General features: G+C 36.7%; 1 protein-coding gene across 14 annotated transcripts in view; it reads right to left on the reverse strand.

Moving 5' to 3' along the window:
- The window catches only part of LOC110801225 (chromatin structure-remodeling complex protein SYD), a 52,395-nt gene that overhangs the window by 1,204 nt on the left and 31,117 nt on the right, over positions 1-20,074 (reverse strand). For 3 of the 14 annotated variants that reach the window (XM_022006559.2, XM_022006551.2, XM_022006552.2), the window contains exons 28-48: positions 19,419-19,516; positions 19,201-19,308; positions 14,115-14,172; positions 13,762-13,992; positions 10,902-13,578; positions 9,057-9,158; positions 8,770-8,883; positions 8,465-8,578; positions 8,186-8,299; positions 7,892-8,005; positions 7,628-7,711; positions 7,435-7,533; positions 7,091-7,210; positions 5,579-5,695; positions 2,055-2,174; positions 1,756-1,887; positions 1,466-1,558; positions 1,174-1,293; positions 876-986; positions 626-730; positions 96-200 (exon numbers count right to left, since the gene is read on the reverse strand). In XM_022006559.2, coding sequence (XP_021862251.2) covers positions 96-200; positions 626-730; positions 876-986; positions 1,174-1,293; positions 1,466-1,558; positions 1,756-1,887; positions 2,055-2,174; positions 5,579-5,695; positions 7,091-7,210; positions 7,435-7,533; positions 7,628-7,711; positions 7,892-8,005; positions 8,186-8,299; positions 8,465-8,578; positions 8,770-8,883; positions 9,057-9,158; positions 10,902-13,578; positions 13,762-13,992; positions 14,115-14,172; positions 19,201-19,308; positions 19,419-19,516 — 4,936 coding nt within the window. The remainder of the gene's footprint in view (positions 1-95; positions 201-625; positions 731-875; positions 987-1,173; positions 1,294-1,465; positions 1,559-1,755; positions 1,888-2,054; positions 2,175-5,578; positions 5,696-7,090; positions 7,211-7,434; positions 7,534-7,627; positions 7,712-7,891; positions 8,006-8,185; positions 8,300-8,464; positions 8,579-8,769; positions 8,884-9,056; positions 9,159-10,901; positions 13,579-13,761; positions 13,993-14,114; positions 14,173-19,200; positions 19,309-19,418; positions 19,517-20,074) is intronic. The other 11 variants (XM_056840065.1, XM_022006563.2, XM_056840064.1 and 8 more) reach the window with 9 other exon arrangements.

A 20,074-nucleotide genomic window follows, 5' to 3' on the forward strand; every position in this document is an offset into this window, starting at 1 on the left:
AGGTTTTGCCAAACAACCACAAACGATATAGAGGACAGGCCTCGAGAATTATAGTGTATTTTCAGTAATGCTTAACAACAATTTGTTGAACATACCATGACACTCTTTTTTTGATTCCGAGCTTGAAGCTCCAGAACGGACTGCATGAAAAGCTGTAGGAGCATCAACCGCATCAAGTTCACCATTGCCACGATCAAGTCCTGCAAAAACGAAAGGCAAATTACTCCCTCTATCCATACAGGACTTCATGGTTTCATTATGACTGTCCAAACTCCAAACATAAAATTTACGTCCGAGATGAAGTACCAAGTAAATATTACTTTTCCTCTCCATTCTCCATCTCAGCAAACTTTATGCTGTTTCCATCTTTCTTAATTCTTCTACATTTGCATTTGGAATACCATCTCCCCCCCCCCCCCCCCCCCCGCGGGTAACATACTTGTTATAGCAAAAGCAAGAATGATAATTACAAACGTAAATAAATAAAAACAAAGATCCCCGTGTTGGGTTGTTCGAAGAGGAACATAACCGATTCAGGCATGTCCAAACAATACTATTGGATTACCCCTAACCAAAGATGTTGTAATCTTTCTAGATGCTCAAATATAATTATAGTGAACAATACCATTGCACTCTTCTTCTATTAGAGTAGAGGTTTCTGCAAGATCTGAACCAACATGCAGATTTGTGTAAGTATCATCAGCTTTAAGTTTATCATAACTATCAGGCCCTGTGTAAAACAAATCAAAATTATTACATGAGGATGGCAACACTAGCAGCCTCTATTTTTTTCCTTTTTGGTGGTCATAATTGGACACGTCTAGGAAAATGACATTTTCCTGATAATGCTTAACCGAAATTGGTTGATGACATACCATGACACTCCTTTTTATCTTTTGAAGAAGATGCTGCTTGCTTATCAAAACCAACTATACAAGCTGAGGAAACATCAACAGCATCATGTTCAACGATGCCAGCTTCAGGCCCTACAAAAGAACACACAAATTGCTAAACAAGTTGGTTTGTTGGAGCAATCCTGCACCTTTTCCCCTTTATTGACAGTGAGACTGAATAGCAACGGCATGCCATAACCACAAAGTGCTTCTTTAAGAGCAAACCAAACAGAACATGGTAAAATCTTTTTAGGAAGCTTATATTAGTATAATGACATACCAAGGCAGTCTTCTTTAGTTTTTAAAACGGAAGTCAAGACTGCTGCAATATCAGAACCTGGAATAGTGGAGTCTGTGGGAGATTCACCAACATCGAGTTCCGCACCGCCATCATTATGCCCTGCATAAACATCCATAACACTCTAAATCATGCTGGAATTATATTTTTAAAAAACGTTTCCCTTCAGTAACGATATTGGTGACAAAGGCATGCCAGACATAAATAAGGATGCCCAACCCAAGTGAAAGAGTAATGCCGTTCTCACAGGGATGCTTATATGTGTATGACTGACCTTCGAGCTCTTCTTTTTCTTTTGTTTCAAACGGTGATGTTACTACAGTAACAGAACCTACAACATCAATTTCAGTGTAGCCATCAACAGGTTCTGCAAAAGACCATGCAAATTTTAAAACGTAAGGCCATATTATTTATCTTTTAATCTATTATTGCAAAAAGAGCTGGATAGTACTTTAAAAGGCACACAAAGAAGTACAGTAGAAATAAAGATTTTTTGCGAAACAGTCGTACTATATAACTGAATTATTTCTTTGGATACTCAACCAGCATTTTGTTCAAACATACCATGACACTCTTTAATCGCTTTTGATTGTTGAATTGAACACACGGCAGTATCAAACTCCACAATATTTGGGGTTGAGGGAGCATTGCCGGCAGGCCCAGCAACATGTTCATCACCATTACTATTATCAGCCACTGTAAAATAGAAGGAAAAATACATTAACAGTAAGACACACAACAATATTACTTCCTTTTTGACAATGGTAATGGTGTGATTAAATAACTAGAAAGTAATCATTCGGAATAAAAACCTATGTGATGAATTTTGTGGGAGTGTCAACTAAAGAACTTTTAAACCATACCCCGAGGCTCTTCCGTTACAATTGATGCCAACATTGGAGTCACTGCTATATCTGAAATTACAGAGGACAACACTACAGGCGCATTACCGGCATCATGTACAGCATTGATATCACTAGGGCCTACAGGGAAAGATGCAAATTACGAATTATGTAAGCATTATTATTCAATCTACTACCTCCTGCTTTTTTTTATGGAGTAAGAAGGGTAAAACGGTATGCCAAAATGGAATAAAGTAAAGTGAGTAGAATATAAAATAACAACAATAATCAGAAAGTGAGTAGAACAAATAAAATCGGAGGTTGTATTGTTATGGTGATCAGTATGATAAAATGACGTACTTCCTTCGTTTTTTTTACTTGCACCATTTGATGTTTCAAGCTTTAATATCTCTAATTATACATTAGCTTAAATTACAAAAAAAAGTTGGTATTTGAAAATATATATCAATACGAATTTAACAAGATCCGACAAGAGTCATGACTATATAGTTCATTATGTATAAATCACAAAACATTGATAAAAGAGAGTATGTAGAAAGTATAAAATTGCAAGTAAAGAAAAATTAAAGAAAAACGGAGGAAGTATATAGTTATATACTATAGTTGCAAAGCCGTGCAAAACCAACTCAAAAATTACATTGGGCTTAAAAATAATTCTTCCTCCGTTTTTTTTTAAACTTTGCAGTTTGCACCATTTACAATTTTACACTTTTCACTGTCTTTTATCATTTTTTTTGTGATTTATACAATAGTGAATATATAGTCATGTAGAATCTTATTAGATTCGTCTCAATATATATTTTCAAAATATCAACTTTTTAATTTTAGCTAATTGTATAATTAGAAATATTAATGGCTAAAAATATGCATTGGCAAACGTGAAACATCAAATGATGCAAGTAAAAAAAACCGGAGGAAGTACTTTTTTTAAGGCCTAGCTAAGGACTTGGTACATGGATTCTGTACAGAAGTAATATTTCCTCTTTGAAAAAGAAATTCCAGTTTGGGGAAAAAAAAATGCACAATCAGTTTTCCAAAAATATGCTCATTCAGTTCAAAGAGTTGCATGTATTCTGCTGTGCGCCTGTGCATATATCAGCAACTTTCCGCTTAAAAATTTTAAGGCATACAGAGACACTTTTCCACCACCGCCACATAATCAAAACATCCAACACAGGAGGCTGGAGGGGCATCAATATCATGTTTCACTGTTACGTCAAACTCTATTAACGAACATCCATATCACTTTAAATTTCCTTTTTGTTTCCCCGATTTAGATTGATAGTGAGATCTGACAATAGTCTTATTGATCAATAACACATTTATAAGCTACTCATTGTCCCTCTCTCTTCAGAAAGATGGTTAAACTTCAATTCTTTTTATTTTCACACATATGGCCCACAATAATTTATTACTTATTTCTCCATATTTGCCCCTCTTGCATGCATTGCTTCATTATTTTTTCTTACGATACAACACTACTGTACATTATTTAATTATTCTTTCTTACATCATTCCACTCCTTGCGTTACTTTATTATTATTTTCTGGCAAATTTGGCAAATACAACCTAATAAAATTCTCTATTTGCCAATTACAACCTCAAACTTCGTATTTTGGAAATTACATGTTTACAACCTTAAACTTATACATCCATTTTAATTTACAACCCGAAGTGATTTTCCACAAAATTAACCGGAAGATGATGTCATAATGTTATTTAAAAAACATTTACATAATATCTATAAAAATTTAGTTTTCGGTTTTTTTTATTCTAATTTTTCGATTTATTTTGTTTTAATTTCTTATTTTTTTATTTAATCTTTTTTATGGAAATTATGTAATTATTTTTTTCAATAACATTATGACATCATTTTCCGGTAATTTTTGCCGGAAATGACTTCGGGTTGTAATTTAAAATAGATTTATAAGTTTAAGGTTATAATTGACAAAATTAGAAGTTTGAGGTTGTAATTGGCAAATAGAACTTTATTAGGTTGTATTTGCCAAATTTTCCTTCTTTTCTTACTACAATCTCTTGCTTCCAGTCATTTTATTTGTTTTTGTGAAAAGGGAAGTGTAACCATCTTTGTGAAAAGGAAGGAGTACAACAAAGTCATATCAAAATCAACCCTGCTTCCACAGTTTCCATTCTGGGTTCCTTGGAATTTAATCAAAAGAAACAAAACATAGTCAAATTTAGGGTGCTTAAACTTGTTGAATTAAATACCATAGCACTGGCCTTTATCTTTTAACTCCAAAGTTGAAACTGCAATGGTATCAGAACATAGAAAATGAGAAGCTGTAGGAGCAGTACCAGCATAGCATTTAATCTGGCAATGTCATCAAGGACTGAAACTGAACAAACCTATAACTGAAACGTGCTAGAGGTGTTTTCAATTTTTTGACTTCTTGTAGAAATAATTGGACAACATATTACTTCCTCCGTTTTTATTTAGATGGCGCACTTCATTTTGGCACAAGAATTCAGTGAAAGAGAAAGTCTAAAGACAAAAATGCCCCTAAATTACACCTACCCTATCCTTTCTCCCCTAACCCACTGTCTGACTCTGTCCTTCCTCAACAGCTCGGCAACCCTAAACCACCAGTCCACCACCACCATCACCACCTTCACGAACCCATTTTTCTCAACCCTACCACCACCTCCAAAGACCCCATCCTTCTCAAGTTCTCAACCCCTCTTCTCTCTCCTCTAGGATTTCTTCAAAACCTCAAAATCCTCGGCCATTGCAGCTCATTGAATTATCTCTCTTTTTCACCACCACTGCCGCCGCAACAACAACAAACCACCACCGCAACAAACCCTAGCCTCTTTCCTCCTCTCCTACCCATTCCGCTACAAATAACCACCAAAACAACGTGTCCCCACCGTCACATCCTCCATCTCTCTCTTCACGCTCCGCAACGATCACTAAACCCGGTTCCTTTCTGAAGCTTCGTGATTTTTGAGGTTCAATCAAGAATCGTAATTCCAATCAAACTTACAGGGGATGAAGGAGGAGAGGAGTGAGAGAAATAGGCGTGGGTAAATTTGACATTTTCACGCATCAAACTTACCCAAAATAGAAACGTGTCAACTTAAGAGAAATTTCCCAAACGTAATAAGTGTTGGGTAAACAAAAAAATGAGGAAATATCAATTGACCAACAAAGGCAGGCCAAACAAATCTAGGACACGACATTTTGCAAAACTAACTGAACCATTTAATTTAAAAACACTCCCACCGTCTCTCACTTGAAGGATGTATATCTATTTTGGGTCATCTCACAATATTAGGCCACTCTTCATACCTAGTATGTGAAATTATGAATTTTCCCATAAAATTCTTACTATTTTTAAGATTTGAGGCGTAATATCATATTAAGAAGCTTGTTCTCAAAAATTGTATAAACATGGGTAATAATGTTATTTGAAGCCAATTCCTTGATAATGACTTCCTAAAGTGGGATTGAAGGAGTAGTATTCATAAACAATTGCATTATTAAAAGGGTGTTTGACACATACTGCACAGTTCTCCTTTATCTTCTAATCCCCAAGTTGAGGTTACTGTAGTAGAAACCACGGCAAGGGAAACTGCAGGAGCATCAGCAGCATCATTTACAGTATAGCCAACCTCAGACCCTGAATCGGACATGGAATTTTTTATAAAAATAAATAAATTAGCTATATTATTTCCTCCCTTGTTGACCTCCCTATGATACAGATACTCAGATGTCAGATAACTGGACAGTTCAAGACAACACTCCCTCCCCCAAAATAATCTTCACACATTTTTAAGGCAAAGAGACTAAGAAAAGAATAATAGCATGACGACATTTAACCAAAAAAAGTAATTTCCAGTGGATAAAGAAAAAGAAAAGAAAGAGATAGTGTTGCCGCGATGGGGTACCGGGAAAAAAATTGGTGGGAGTGAGATAAGTAAAAAACAATGTTCAATCAAAAAGGAAGTGTGACGTTTTTATTTTGGAACAATCAGACTAGAAAAGTGCCGAGTTATTTTGGTATTTTGGTCACAGGGGATATTAGTACTCCCTTCGTCCCTTTTCATTCTTTACGTATTCCATTTTGGGTGTCCCATTTTAGTCTTTATCGTTTTGAATATTTCTTTTTACTTTTCCGATCTTTTTTAGATGATACAATTTAACTTTGACACTATTCATATAATCTACTTAAACCATCAATTGTGATTTATACGTAAAAAAAAATAGTCATGTGGGGTCTTGTTATAATCGTCTCATTGTATAGATTTATTAAATCAACTTTTATAAATTTTACCCATTGATAATCAAAGATATTTATTGTTGAAATATTGCATTGGCAAACGTGATAAAAAAAATTGTGTCATCTAAAAAAGAAAGCAGGAAGTATATTGTAAGATGAATGTCTTTAATATTCTGTAAAAAAATTGTACAAGTGATTATTCAAATCAATTAAGGGGCCGTTTGGTTCAACAAATTGGAATGGATTATCATACCATGTGATATGTATTGAAAACCCCTTACCAATACAGATTTGCTTGGTTCAACATTGGAATGGGTTCTATATCCTATTTCTAGTGTTTGGTTCACTATTGGAAGAAATTTTGTTTTATCTATCTAATTTAGTTTTACATTAAAAAAAATATATATTACATACTATAATTTCAGTTTTTCTCCTCATTGACGGTTTAATACAAATTTATCCTACGTAAAAATAAAGTTAAAAATAACTAAAAATCAAAACAGTTTGTTAAAATGAAAAAAAAGAAGTTTTAGGCTTAATTTAAAATTCCCTGTTTTCTTCCAAACAAATAGCCAACACACTCCTTGATTCATTTGTCAAACAACACTTCTTGGTGCAATTAATAAGCAACTTCCATATAAGGCAAATGGTGCTATTATAAAAAATAAATATAAAAAATAAAAATAAAAAAACACAGGAGAAAGTATAATCAACAAAGGCATGTAAAAACTACTAAAAACAAGGCATGGTGACATTCTTTCAGAAAAATAACCAAAAATGTTTTTTACAACATACCCAGGAACTCTTCTTTCTCATTTAATTTCGTAGTTGAAATTGCTGCAGCTTCAGAGCCTAGAACACAGCAAACTGTGGGAGCATCACCAATTTCAAGTTCACCACTGTCATGATCAGGCCCTGTGGACAAACATGCATATTACATAATCATGCTGGAATACTATTTTCCTTCTTCTTTTACAACGGTTATCCAATGGTAAGGTCAGTCTATCAAAATTTGCTATACCGTTAATACTAGTAAGTCATCATTCTTGGAGATATATCAACAATATAGCAACCAAATTCAAACAAAACAATAATGCTGGTCTTTGCGAGAACAAAACTAAAATTTGTTTCAAACAAACCATGCAGCTTCTCTTTCTGTTTGGATTCTAAAGATGACGTTGCTGCCGCATCAGAATCTGGACCACCGACATTAGTGTCAGCAGTGTCATCATTGGTGTCTGGAAAAAAGAAAATTACAGAACCGTGACGGATTAAAAATCTTTTTGGAACAAACTAGAACAAAAACAGTAGAAAACCATGTTACAGACGTACCACGAGACACCTCCATTTCTAATACCAAACTAGGAGCTGCAACAGCACAAGAATCAGCAGCATCAACTTTGCCAACATCATGCCCTGCAAAAGAAAACGCAAATAATTAAACAACGTTGAACTCATTCTTTATGCCGGCTGGGTAGTAATGGTAGAATAATAATTCCAACGTACCAGCCCAGGAGTATAGAAATATAAATAAGAACTAGAAAGTAAAGCACATTCTCCTCTGAGTTGCTGAACTAAAATTTGTTTGAGACATACCATGAAATTGCTCATCTTCATTTGAATGTGAGTCCAATGTTGACGCAATACCAAGTCTTACATCATCAGAAACTGTTGGAGCATCAACAGCATCAACTTTTCCATCACCAGGCTCTGCAAAAGAAAATGCAAATAATTGAATCATGTCGGACTCATTTCTTTAGGCCAGTTAGGTAGTAATGGTAGAATAATAATTTAAACATACCAGGCTAGGAGTAAAGAAATATGAAAAAGAACTAGAAAATGAAGCACAATCTTTGCCGAGTAGCCAACTAAAAATTGTTTGAGACATACCATGAAATTGCCCATCTTCTCTTGAATGTGATTCTAATGTTGCTGCAATACCAAGACTTACAGCGTCAGAAGCTGTTGGAGCACCAACAGCATCAACTTTGCCATCACCAAGCCCTGCAATAAAAAATGCAAATAATTGAATCACGTCGGACTCATTTCTTTAGGCCGGTTGGGTAGTAATGGTAGAATAAAAATTTAAACATACCAGGTTAGGAGTAAAGAAATGTGAAAAGAACTAGAAAATGAAGTATTGCCAATTAAAATTTGTTTGAGACATACCATGGTATTGCCCATCTTCTCTTGAATGTGATTCCAATGTTGATGCAATACCAAGACCTACAGCATCAGAAGCTGTTGGAGCATCAACCGCATCAACTTTGCCATCATCAGGCCCTGCAGAAGAAAATGCAGATATTTAAATCATGTTGGATGACTTGGATCAATTCTTTAATGCCGATTGGGTAGTAATGGTAGAATAATAATTTCAACATACCAGGCTAGGAGTGTAGAAATATTGAAAGAGAACTACAAAGAAAAGCACATTCTTCTCTGGGTTGCTTAACTAAAATTTGTTTGAGACATACCATGAATTTGCTCATCTACTCTAGAATGTGATTCCAATGTTGACACAATACCAATATCAACAGCACCAGAAGCTGTTGATATATCAAAAGCATCAACTTTGCCATCATCAGACCCTGCAAAAGAAAATGCAAATAATTAAATCATCGTGGACTCAATCCGGTTGGGTAGTAATGGTAGAATAATAATTTCAACATACCAGGCTAGGATTATAAAAGTATGAAAAAGAACTGCGAAGAGAAGCACATTCTTCTCTGAGTTGCTTAACTAAAACTTGTTTGAGGCATACCATGAATTTGCTCATCTTCTCTTGATTGTGCTTCCAATGTTGACCCACTACGAAGATCTACAGCATCAGAAGCTGTTGGAACATCAGCAACGTCATTAAGCTCTGTCAAACAAAAATGCAAATCAGGGAAGCTATCTCACTACATACCTTTCCGCAACGGTTAAAGTTTCATTGCCTATAAAATGAAAAGTTCGCAGAGGTGGAATTACTGAGCAAAAACCCGCATTCCCATCCAGTAAGTACATCGGAAAAAGATACTCTAGGAAGGGCTCCATGAGCACAAAAACAAAGGGACAACAAAAACTTTTGTGTGCGAGGGTGTACAGTAATTTTACTGTAGAACGCCCTTTATTGGGGTTAACCAATATGAGGGTGACTTTTAACCTATTTTGATTATCTTTGTACATTAGGAAGGGGGTAAACTGTAATATGATTACCTTTGTACATTATGAGTGCTTTTCAAACGGTAATATGATTACCTTTATACACTATAGTAGGTGACTTTTAATTATATAGGGGTGGTTATTAATCCTATTAGAGTAACTTTAAATTGCCTTATTTAAGAGTTTGTGAACGGACACCAGATACACCCGCACTAGGAAAATCATCTAGTACCAGGAAAACTTCAAAGAAAGCAGTTGCTAAACCATCTACTACCAGGAACTCATTAACTTCCATAGTCACATCACTGTATCACTAAACAACATAATCTAGACAACGTTGGTGCTATATTCAAATTCTCAAATACTATGTCGTTAGGGACAACTCTAAAATAAAAAGGAAATTAACCAACACCATCCCAACAAAAGTTTAAGAACACCCAAGCGCAACAATTGCTACATGAAAACCAGTCCCACCTCAATTTCATAATCACTCCCCATTAACAAAGTACAGTAAGAATCCACCCAAAAGAAGCCGAATAAAAGACTAACCTAAACACATATATCAACAAAGTTCACATTGACAGTAAATCAGTAATCCTTAATTAAAGACCCAGTTCTTCTATCACACCTACACCAAATCACATTGCCCGATGCTTACCCAAAAGAACACTGAGCACAAAGGCCAAGAGTTACCATACTGATCTACCAATATAAATACATGGTAGTGTCACAAGCAATAGTAAAAGAGCCAAATCAAACCACTCATATTCACCTAAAATAATGTGAGAGTAACGCCAAATTACATCACAGGCAAAGGATGCACAAACTAACCAACATAGAATGCAAGAGAACATTTATGAACTCTAATGAACAAACCAACGCATCATGCAAGGTAAAATTAAGTGCAAAGGACTTATAAGTCGATGACAGTTACTCCTCCAGAATTGAGTGTATACAGAAGAAAACCGTCATTAGCAGTATTATGCCTTCCATGATAATGTGTTATTATGTAGGAAATTTTAAAACGTTTTTCAAAATCTTCTTCAACCGGTGTTTGATTCTTTTTAGAAGACAAGGACTGTATAATCGCTTAAAGTATGCCTTCCATGATAATGTGTTATTATGTAGGAAATTTTAAAACGTTTTTCAAAAATCTTCTTCAACCGGTGTTTGATTCTTTTTAGAAGACAAGGACTGTATAATCGCTTAAAGTAATTCTGAGCCTTGCTTTGTTCAAATGTTCCCCTTCACACCAAGACCTCTTTTGCTCCAGAGCATTTATTGTCTGATTCTTAATACACGGACTCCAGGGACCAATTTTATACTTTTAAATAATACAAATAACAAGTGTAAAAAAGAAGAGATCCTTAAAGAGAATAGAGACTAGGACACACGGTGATTCCTTAAAAAACAATCTCCCTCTCTTCAACCCTTTTCAGTTCAACAGCAGTGTCTCACATACCTTCAGAATATTGGTCAACTTTAGATTTTGGAGCAGAATCAGCCACCATCTCTGAGGTCAGGCTATCATCACATTCCAAAGGCGTTGCAACTGCATTATCAGACAGGCCCCGTTGAGGGACGTGAAATCCAGGAGGAGTTGACATTTCATCTTCTGGGTGACCTATCGTCGCTGTATTAGCCAATTCAGAAATTGGTTCACGACCTATAGGCTTCGAAGAAGAGACACTTCCCGTGTCTGAGTCTTTTACTTTGTACGAGTCTAAAGATTCTTCTTTCTCACCCATATTTTTGCATGACATGCCGCAAGGACTGGCTGCCAGTACAGTTGATTCCAGAGCCAAGACAACAGCACTTCTTTTTGCATCAGTAATCTTAGATGTGCCACCAACATCTCTTTCCAATGGCTTCCTCAGTGCAGCTTCTGACACTTCATTTCTTGGGGTGTCGAATCCAGGAGGTGCAAACAATTCCTCATCCAGAGTAGGTGCTTGCATAGCAGCAGTACAGCTGGCTTCTATTTGAGAAACCTCAACAATTGGTGTAAGGACACTTCGAGCAGCATTCTTTTGCAACTCCAAAAGTTCATCTTTCGCAACCACATTTCTGTAAGTAACCCGAGCAGGATCTACACCAGGACCAGTTGATTCTAAAGCCAATACAATAACATTCGTTTTACCCTTGCATGATACGGGTGGAAGATCTGCTGGAGTGCGGCATAATGCTATCTGTTCCATTGAGTTAGCATGCCTTAATTCCTGAGAATTGCTGGCTTCATTGGCCTTAACAAAAGCAGATTCCAGAACACATGGACTGACAACATGAGAAGACACGACGGCCGACTGGATTGTCTCTAAATCCTTTCCAGTTGAAGCAATAGAAATGTCCCATACCTCTGCTTTTTCCTGTACAATCTTAGTCTGGGAAATGTTTATTCGTCTACTTCTTGTTGCTATGCCTTTGCGGCTACCAGAGGCTCCAGCACTCTTATCAGACTGCCTCGAAGATATTGACTGACTACCCGAGTTATCTGCAGGTAATGCTGCACTCTTTTTCTTTCCACGTCGACGTGGAGCCGTTTCTCCAGCTTGTGCATTCTGATCTTGCCCTTGGTCTTGCAAAGGAACAAGCATAGGACTCTTGGGGGAGATAGCTGAAGTTCCAGACAGAAGAGGACTTGATTGTGAACCCATGTTTACATGATGCGTTGAGCCGCTAGTACAAGTCAAAGGCGTAGAACTGAGCATGAAACCTGAGACTGGGACAAGAGGAATTACAGGGACAGTAGCAACAAGTGAGCCCATTCCCATATTACCGGCTCCAGGTGCTGTAACATATGTGCCAGCTGAAGTGGACAGCGAACCTTGACTTTTCACATTATTATTCAAATTTTTATCTTGAACATCAGGTGGAGCAAGGTCAGTTTTCACTATCTTGCCACGTTTACTACCCCTGCGTCGGACTGGTTCAATTCCACCTTGAGGCTTCTGGCTTTGTCTTCTACCAGGTCGGAGTCCAATTGGGTTAGCCATGGCAGATTCAGAACAAGGATTGGAAAGTTGTGCGGTAACATTTTGAAGATCAGTTCCAGTTTTCAATGAATTAACCATTTGATCCTGAGACACAGGATCACCTTTGCTGACAGCAGAAGCTTTTGAAGGAGCCGGTGAAATAGAGGAGGAATCCAAGATATCTATTTTAGAATTAACATTAGGTTTTGGATCTTGAACAGCTGTGTCAACAGACCCAACTACAAAATCTTGGGCAGAAACATTTCGACTTGATAATGATCTAGGTTTGCTTGTTTCCGTGTCAGTCATCGATGAGAAATCATATAGAGTCTGCTTAACTGCTGGTTCAGACTCTTTCGAATCCTCATCAACAGCTAAACCAGAACGGCCCTCAAAGGATTTGGGATCTGAGCTACCTAAACTCACTGCATGAGGATTATCTGTGCTAACCCTAGAAATTTCCGGTACAGGTGTATCTGAGGATAGTTGTTCAATGGGTTTTAATTCTTCTACCTGAGAACCAGCAGGAACAGGATGGAACACACGACTTGGTTTCCTTCCCCTCCGCTTAACAGATTCAGTCCCTGAATTCCCTGCAATAGATCTCTCGGTTGGCTGCCCTTTCCGACCTTGTCTTTTAGGCTGAGTTGAGAAAGAAGTACAACCAAGATCAGATTGAACCCCAGAATCAAGAGAAAGTGGCAAAGGTGCAACTGCCTCGGGTTTGTGAGGAACCACATCATTCTGATTTTTGTCTCCACTGTCATCTCGTGTCACAGCAGAAGTACCATGAGTGTCTAGATCACTTGAATTCACCATGATTGAATCTATTCCTTTCTGCAATTGAATTTCACGTTGACTAACTCCAATGGGTGTTGAACTAACCCCAATGGCAGGAGAAACATCTGCTTCTGTTCTCCTTGGCCTCCCTCGGCCCCGCTTAACGGATGGTCTGACCTCTTTCTTACGAAGCGGGGATGATACTAAAGAGGGAGGAGGAGTTTGCAGGGACTGCAAAGGTAGCTCCACTTTGCCAGATGTTTGACCATTGTCTATTCCCAGTGAGATATCCATGTTCTCATCCTGTGGCTTGGGAACTTCAGGAGACTCGGCTTGACAAATCTTTTCAAATTCCTCTTCTGTCCATTGCTCTTCATAAGAGCGCACCTGAACAATCAAAAAGGCAAACTTGGATTCAAGGTGTTGAAATGACAGACGAGAAGTGCCAATCCTACAAGATCATGCACTTCTTACTACAGCTTTAACAACAAAGCTATACAAAGGCCAAAAGCATGGGATAGGTTGGTGAGAAGTCAACTATGTGCAAAACAAAGAATATAATTAACCCACCTCTCGAGCCCGCTTACCCCGCCCATAATGTTGAGTATCAAAGGCTCCCAAATACCCGGCTTTTCTCTTCATTCCAGAACTAGAAGCAGCCCCATCATTAGGAATATCATGTATCTTCATTGCCTCATAGAATACCTTCAGATCATCATCTGTTATAAGACGTGAGGGTAGAGGCGGCGAAACTTCAGAACCATCACCTCCCTTCTCGAGTACCAGCTTTCTCCATGTAACCTTTAATTTAAATTGATAACAAGTCCATCAACAATAATACAAGTACACCAAATTGGCAGGGGTGTTGAAGAATACAAACATAACAAACAATTAGACAGATCAGTGATTTCTGAGGTAAATACCATCTCTTCTTCATGCCTTTTCTGGTCAACTGATTCAAATACATCGATCTCAGACTCACTGAAATAGAAATACGATGTTCAGATAACAGAAAGCAATAATCATCCAATAGAAGGAAAAGAGAAAAGGGGGACATGGATTTGGAAAAGCCAGCTCTAAAATATATCCTCTGAAACAGGTCAGAAGCCGGGTCCCCTGTGCCCACTGCTCAAAAGTTCTGGAATAATTATGGAACTAAAAATACACAGTAAAGCTTAGGGTTGTTCAAGAAGAAAAAAAAAAGACAACAACTAGGAAAATCAACTGATGGTGCTATCAAGAGGAAAGGGAACAATCTTTAATAGGGTTGACAGCGATCGATTGGGAACAATCTTTGTTGTTACGCCCTTTCTTCTATTTCATTTAGCATGTTAACATTTACTATACATAACTACATAACCCTGATTTGAAAGATTGACCCCGGGAAAAAACTAAATAATAAGAATTGTCTAAAATATCCAATTTATACCGTCTTGAGCAATGGCGGACCTTGACCCATTTTCTTAGGGGGGCTAAACGGAAAAATAATAAAATTCTATTTCGTAAAATTCTAACCAATACAAATACCAAATATTTTTTTTCTATTTTTGGTAATTGCAAATGGCAAGTTTTAATCTATTACTATCATCTATAATAGTAATATACTAATATTAAGTACTCCATGTTAGCTATAATTAAAATAATGATATTACTTTCTATTTTTTATAATTTCATAATAAATTAAACGGATTTTTCATGAAATACCCCTCAATTTTCACGAAATTCACCAAATGCCCCTCAACTTTCAGAAATTCACCAAATGCCCCTCACCTTTAATATAATGCCCAAACTACCCTTACTAATGACGCTCCGTTAGTCCGCCGTTAGTCCGCCGTTAGCCTACTTTTCTAATTCACCAAATGCCCCTACAATGTAACTTATTTCACCAAATACCCCTATTTTAAAATATAATTCACCAAATGCCCAAATGTAAAAATTACCTTTTTAAAGCCCAACGGCTAGTTTTTTGGGATTGAAAAATAGTCGTAGCTTATTGTTTTAGTATAAATAACCCTGTTCTGAGTGTTTATTTAGTCACCAAATTCTTTTGTTGTAGTTTCATCTCATTTTATGTCATGAGTTATCATTCAAAATCATCATCCACACATAATGAGTCCACATATGTTAGAGTCCCAAATAAAATCTGTTATCGTGGGAGGAAATTTGTCATTCGTAGCTCCGATACAACACTCAATCCACAAAGGGTATACTACAAGCGTGATCCAAGCAACAATGGCGAATATGCTTAATTATGATGTTTTTTATCCATACTACATATTGTTTCAGTATATCTGTCACTATATGAAGTTATTTTTGAATGGTGAATATGATAATTATGATGTTTTTGAATGGTGAATATGCTTAATCTAGTTTGATAAGTGATGTTTTTTTGTGTGTTGAATATGCTTAATCTGTTGCTGATATTTTTAGTACACTTTATTTCTGACACATCTGAAACTATTAGTAGCAGAAATGCTAGATTGATTACAATTTCATGAGGAAGTAGTTTATTTCCCAAATATGGAGTAATTAACAAGAGAAATACGCAACAAGGCAGCACAAGTAAGCATCACGAGTAGCTGCTTCAATTTGTTGTAAAGACAACATAGTAGCACCCCAACTTCCTAGAGGTGCTGCAGGACCTTTAAGCACGTACAAAAACAATTCTTTACCCGGTGTAAATAGATTCGTCAAATATTGCAATCCAAATGTTTTGAACTTTTCATTGGTCTGTTTTTTATCTTGTTTAACAGTTACAACCATAGATAAAAAATGCGGTATCGGTCACGGTCGCGGGATCGGTCGCGGAGTCTCGGTAACGGAAATGATGCGTTAGTCGCGGACCGTGTCGCGGTTGTCGCGTAGGAATTTGAAATTTAAAAAGAAGCCCCATGTCAGCCCCATTCACTACCTACCCTAGTTCCCCTCCCCTAAACCATACACGTGACATAATTAAAATGAATTCCTTTGTCTACCTTCTCTCTCCTCTCTTGTTTTAGATTTGAAAATGGAGTTCTCTACTCTATTTCAATGGAGTTTCTCCATTTCTTTCCTTTTTCCCTTTCTTTTTGTCGAAAACATGGGGAATTCGGCTGAAAACCGAGTAGATGTGAGGTTTATAATGTTTAATGCGGACAAAATTCGTTCGGATCGGTTGTACCGGCCGAGATCTCGCCGTTTTTAAAAACACCTTTACAACTCGGGATATCTCGTATCGCCAGCCTCCAAAACCTTGTTAACTCGGGCGATACGAGTTAACTCGGGCTAGTTTTTACACCATGGTTACAACCAATTCACCCAAATCAAAAGCATTCCTGCATTGAATCCCATAATCTCTGTTCAACGCTTTAAGACAGTTGTTCATTTTAAAAGCAACAAAGGTAAGCTCTTGTCTTTGGAAAAACTAGGCCAGTGAACAAATAGGTTTATTAATCCGCAACAACTGAATAGTCAAGCAATTGTCGAAGAAACACAGCTTCACTATGGCAACTTTTTCAGCAAGTTGGCGTTTGGTGTCATCTTGACAGTAGTGTCTTTCGATGTCTAGTCCTATTATGGACATGTGGTTGTCGCTAGAGCTACGGATTTTTGACAGCAACTTCCCCAAACTATGATTAAGCTCGGTTATGGTGTAAACTAATGTTGTACTCGCATCTAATAATAAAAAGACTCTCACTTGTCTTAAAAAAATGGAGAGAGAGAACCCAACCCCAACCAAACCCCAACCCCAACCAATGGACAATTGTTAGCCGGAGAAAACCCTGAAACGCCACCAACAAATTAGCACGGAGAACCTGCTTCATCAATTTCCTCCCCCGTAACACCAGCCGACAAGGACTGTTCCATCTTTTCGGTCGACATACACATGCCCAAAAACTAGCCGTTGGGCTTTAAAAAGGTAATTTTTACATTTGGGCATTTTGTGAATTATATTTTGAAATAGGGGTATTTGGTGAAATAAGTTACATTGTAGGGGCATTTGGTGAATTAGAAAAGTAGGCTAACGGCGGGCTAACGGCGGACTAACGGCGTGTCATTAGTAAGGGTAGTTTGGGTATTATATTAAAGGTGAGGGGCATTTGGTGAATTTCTGAAAGTTGAGGGGCATTGGTGAATTTCGTGAAAATTGAGGGGTATTTGATGAAAAATCCGTAAATTAAATTACCAATAAACACTCTCACAATTAACCATTATTTTTAGAATAAAAATAAATTATGTAACAAACTTTTTCCCTCTACCTTCTCCTATTTTTCTTTCACTCTCTATCCTTTACTCTCTTTCTCTATCTTCTTCTCACTCTACGTGTGTTTATGACCCTCTTTCTCTATGTTTCTTTGTCTTTTTCCTTTTTTGTTTTAGAAAACATCACTTTCTTGTCTCTTTCTCTCTTCTTTCCTGTTTTTTTCCTGTGGTCCCAAATCCAAATTTATTGCTTTTACAATAAAGAATTCTGGTCTAGCAATTTATTACGTGTTACACTCGGGACTCTCTTCAATGGGCCAAGTTTTTTGGAGGGCCAATTGCTATTAATTGGGCCTATCTTACTAAATTTGTTTGATGTTATTTGGTTTGGGCCAAACGTTAGGGGGGCCTGGCCTAGACTGAAGTGGTCTTGAGGAAAGACTATCCTAACTTTTCTTACTTTCTTTCTCAAAAAATAAATCTATAATAGCCATTTGCACGGGCTCTCTTCCAGTTATGCCTTTTTTTCCTCTGTGTTTTGTTTCTCTACCATTGTGGTTTTAAAACTCGGATGTGGTGCAATCTTTTTGTCAAACAACTTTTTCCAGCAATGCCTGTAGTTCCGGTAACGTTAACATTATGGTGATGTGACAGATATTTAATATCCTGCCAATGATAAGTTTCTTTGTTACATGATATAGGGATAGTCAAATACCTGATATCAACCAAACTATCTTTATGGCTCTAGTTAGGAATCACTTAGGCCTTACTCTTAAGTGTGAAAGTTCTACCAGGGAGCTATCTTCAGTCTTTTTCATTCATTACTTTATGGATTGTTAAATGGCTTTGAATGGACAGCAAACATGTGCATTTTGGTAGTTAATAGTAGTTAGGTGTTTTGCGTGACCGCTAAGTAAATGCAAAAGCTGATCAGATTCATTACACTAGGCAGAAGATATATGCTGAACACATTTTATCCAAATTTAAGAAATGTGTTTACTTAGCCATGAAGTTAGTTTCACTCACCCCTAGCTACAGTTTTTGTACGAAATTATGAATTGAGTTCACTCCCTAATCCATCTTCGTGTATTAGGAATTGTGTAAAGAGAGTTTTGAATTTCCCAAGTGTAGAAAACAGTTTTAAAAAGTGTAAACAATCTATACTTCAGTCACAACTTTTTCCTAGTATTTGTTAATGAGAATTTAGACGCAGGGGCGTTCACAAAGGCAATGCAAAAGCTTGCATGACATTCTGTGTCGCACAAAAATGCAAAAAAAAAAGGAAGCATCTATAAACACACGTACATATACCTATTGCCAAATGCCCAACACCAAATACCAAATCCTACATGAGTTGATAAATAGCATGGATATGTTAATTAGAAAAAGGAAGAAGTTTCTAAAAAGTAAGGAAACAAGTGAATGTAGACTAAATGTAAATAAAAATAAAAAAATTAATATTCAGTGGAAATTTTTTGAAAATGTACGACGCAACACAGACAAAATCACATTTACATAGAGAAAGACTAAGGAGCGGTTACAAAAATGTAAGCAGAATATGTTACATAAGAACAAAATTGGATACTCAAATTAAACAATTTAACAGTTAGGTCATTGGGTTTGACAAACAAGGACAACAACGCGAAAAAATGACTGAGAAACATTCAAATTCCATTCAGTTTTTGTAGGTCTATCTGGTTCACCATTCAATCCCGAAACAGCAATCTAGGCAATGAATATTTGCTATAGGAAACTCAGTGCAAAATAAATTAAGGGGATTAAATTCAGTAAATAACTAACAGACAATTTTGAGCACAAATATGATACCTGCGAGCTAAAATATCATTCAGAGAATCATCATCCAGCACAGTAGAAGCTTCTTCTTTCTTACATTCCCGTAAGAGAGACTCCAAATACTCCCTACGATCTTCAGCACTGGATGATGGTAGAAGTTATAGCTTCAGCAATAATCTATTGTTCTGAATAATTTGCAAAAGAAAATCTAGCAGGGAAGAGCAAAACTATAGGCTAAATACACGTAATACCTTGTATTGTTATCAAAGAAACCAGCAGTGATACTCTGATTAGCCACACCCAATTTGTGCTCAGCTGCAGCTCTCACTTGCTCCTCAACGGTGTGGACCTTAATTATAAGGTTTAACAATTGTTAGACAAGATGATTATCAAAAACTAAAAATTTTTAAAAAGGCGGAAAATCTAATCTGTAATTAAGATATCTCAGCGTCTTTAATTTCCCTTCTAAGGAAACCAACAAAATATAACAGTACATTAATAGAAACAACAATGCATTATAATGAAAGACCTGCATCAAGGAAAAACCGGACAATAATGTGCCAACGAAACCAAAGCAAGACCCAAAACAAAAGTTGGTCCACAATTAATTACTACCTCCGTTACTTTCTTATTGCTACGCTTTTTCTTGTTACACTTGTACTTCATTCCTATTTCATATAAAGTTTAATCCACCTTACCCTATAATCCCACATGCAACACTCTTCCTAATTTATCTTACACAAGTCTCACAACGCTCTCGTTAAATTTTTTCTTACGTAAATCCATTTATAAATATGCTTTTGCTTGTTACACTTATACTGTATTTGAATTTAAGTAAAGTTTTATTCCTCTTCCTAAAATTTTTTACACAAATCTCACTCTCCCAACCTCTGTCCACGTAAACCCA

Source organism: Spinacia oleracea, chromosome 3 (genome assembly GCF_020520425.1).
Source record: "Spinacia oleracea cultivar Varoflay chromosome 3, BTI_SOV_V1, whole genome shotgun sequence".
Classification (NCBI taxonomy): domain Eukaryota; kingdom Viridiplantae; phylum Streptophyta; class Magnoliopsida; order Caryophyllales; family Amaranthaceae; genus Spinacia; species Spinacia oleracea.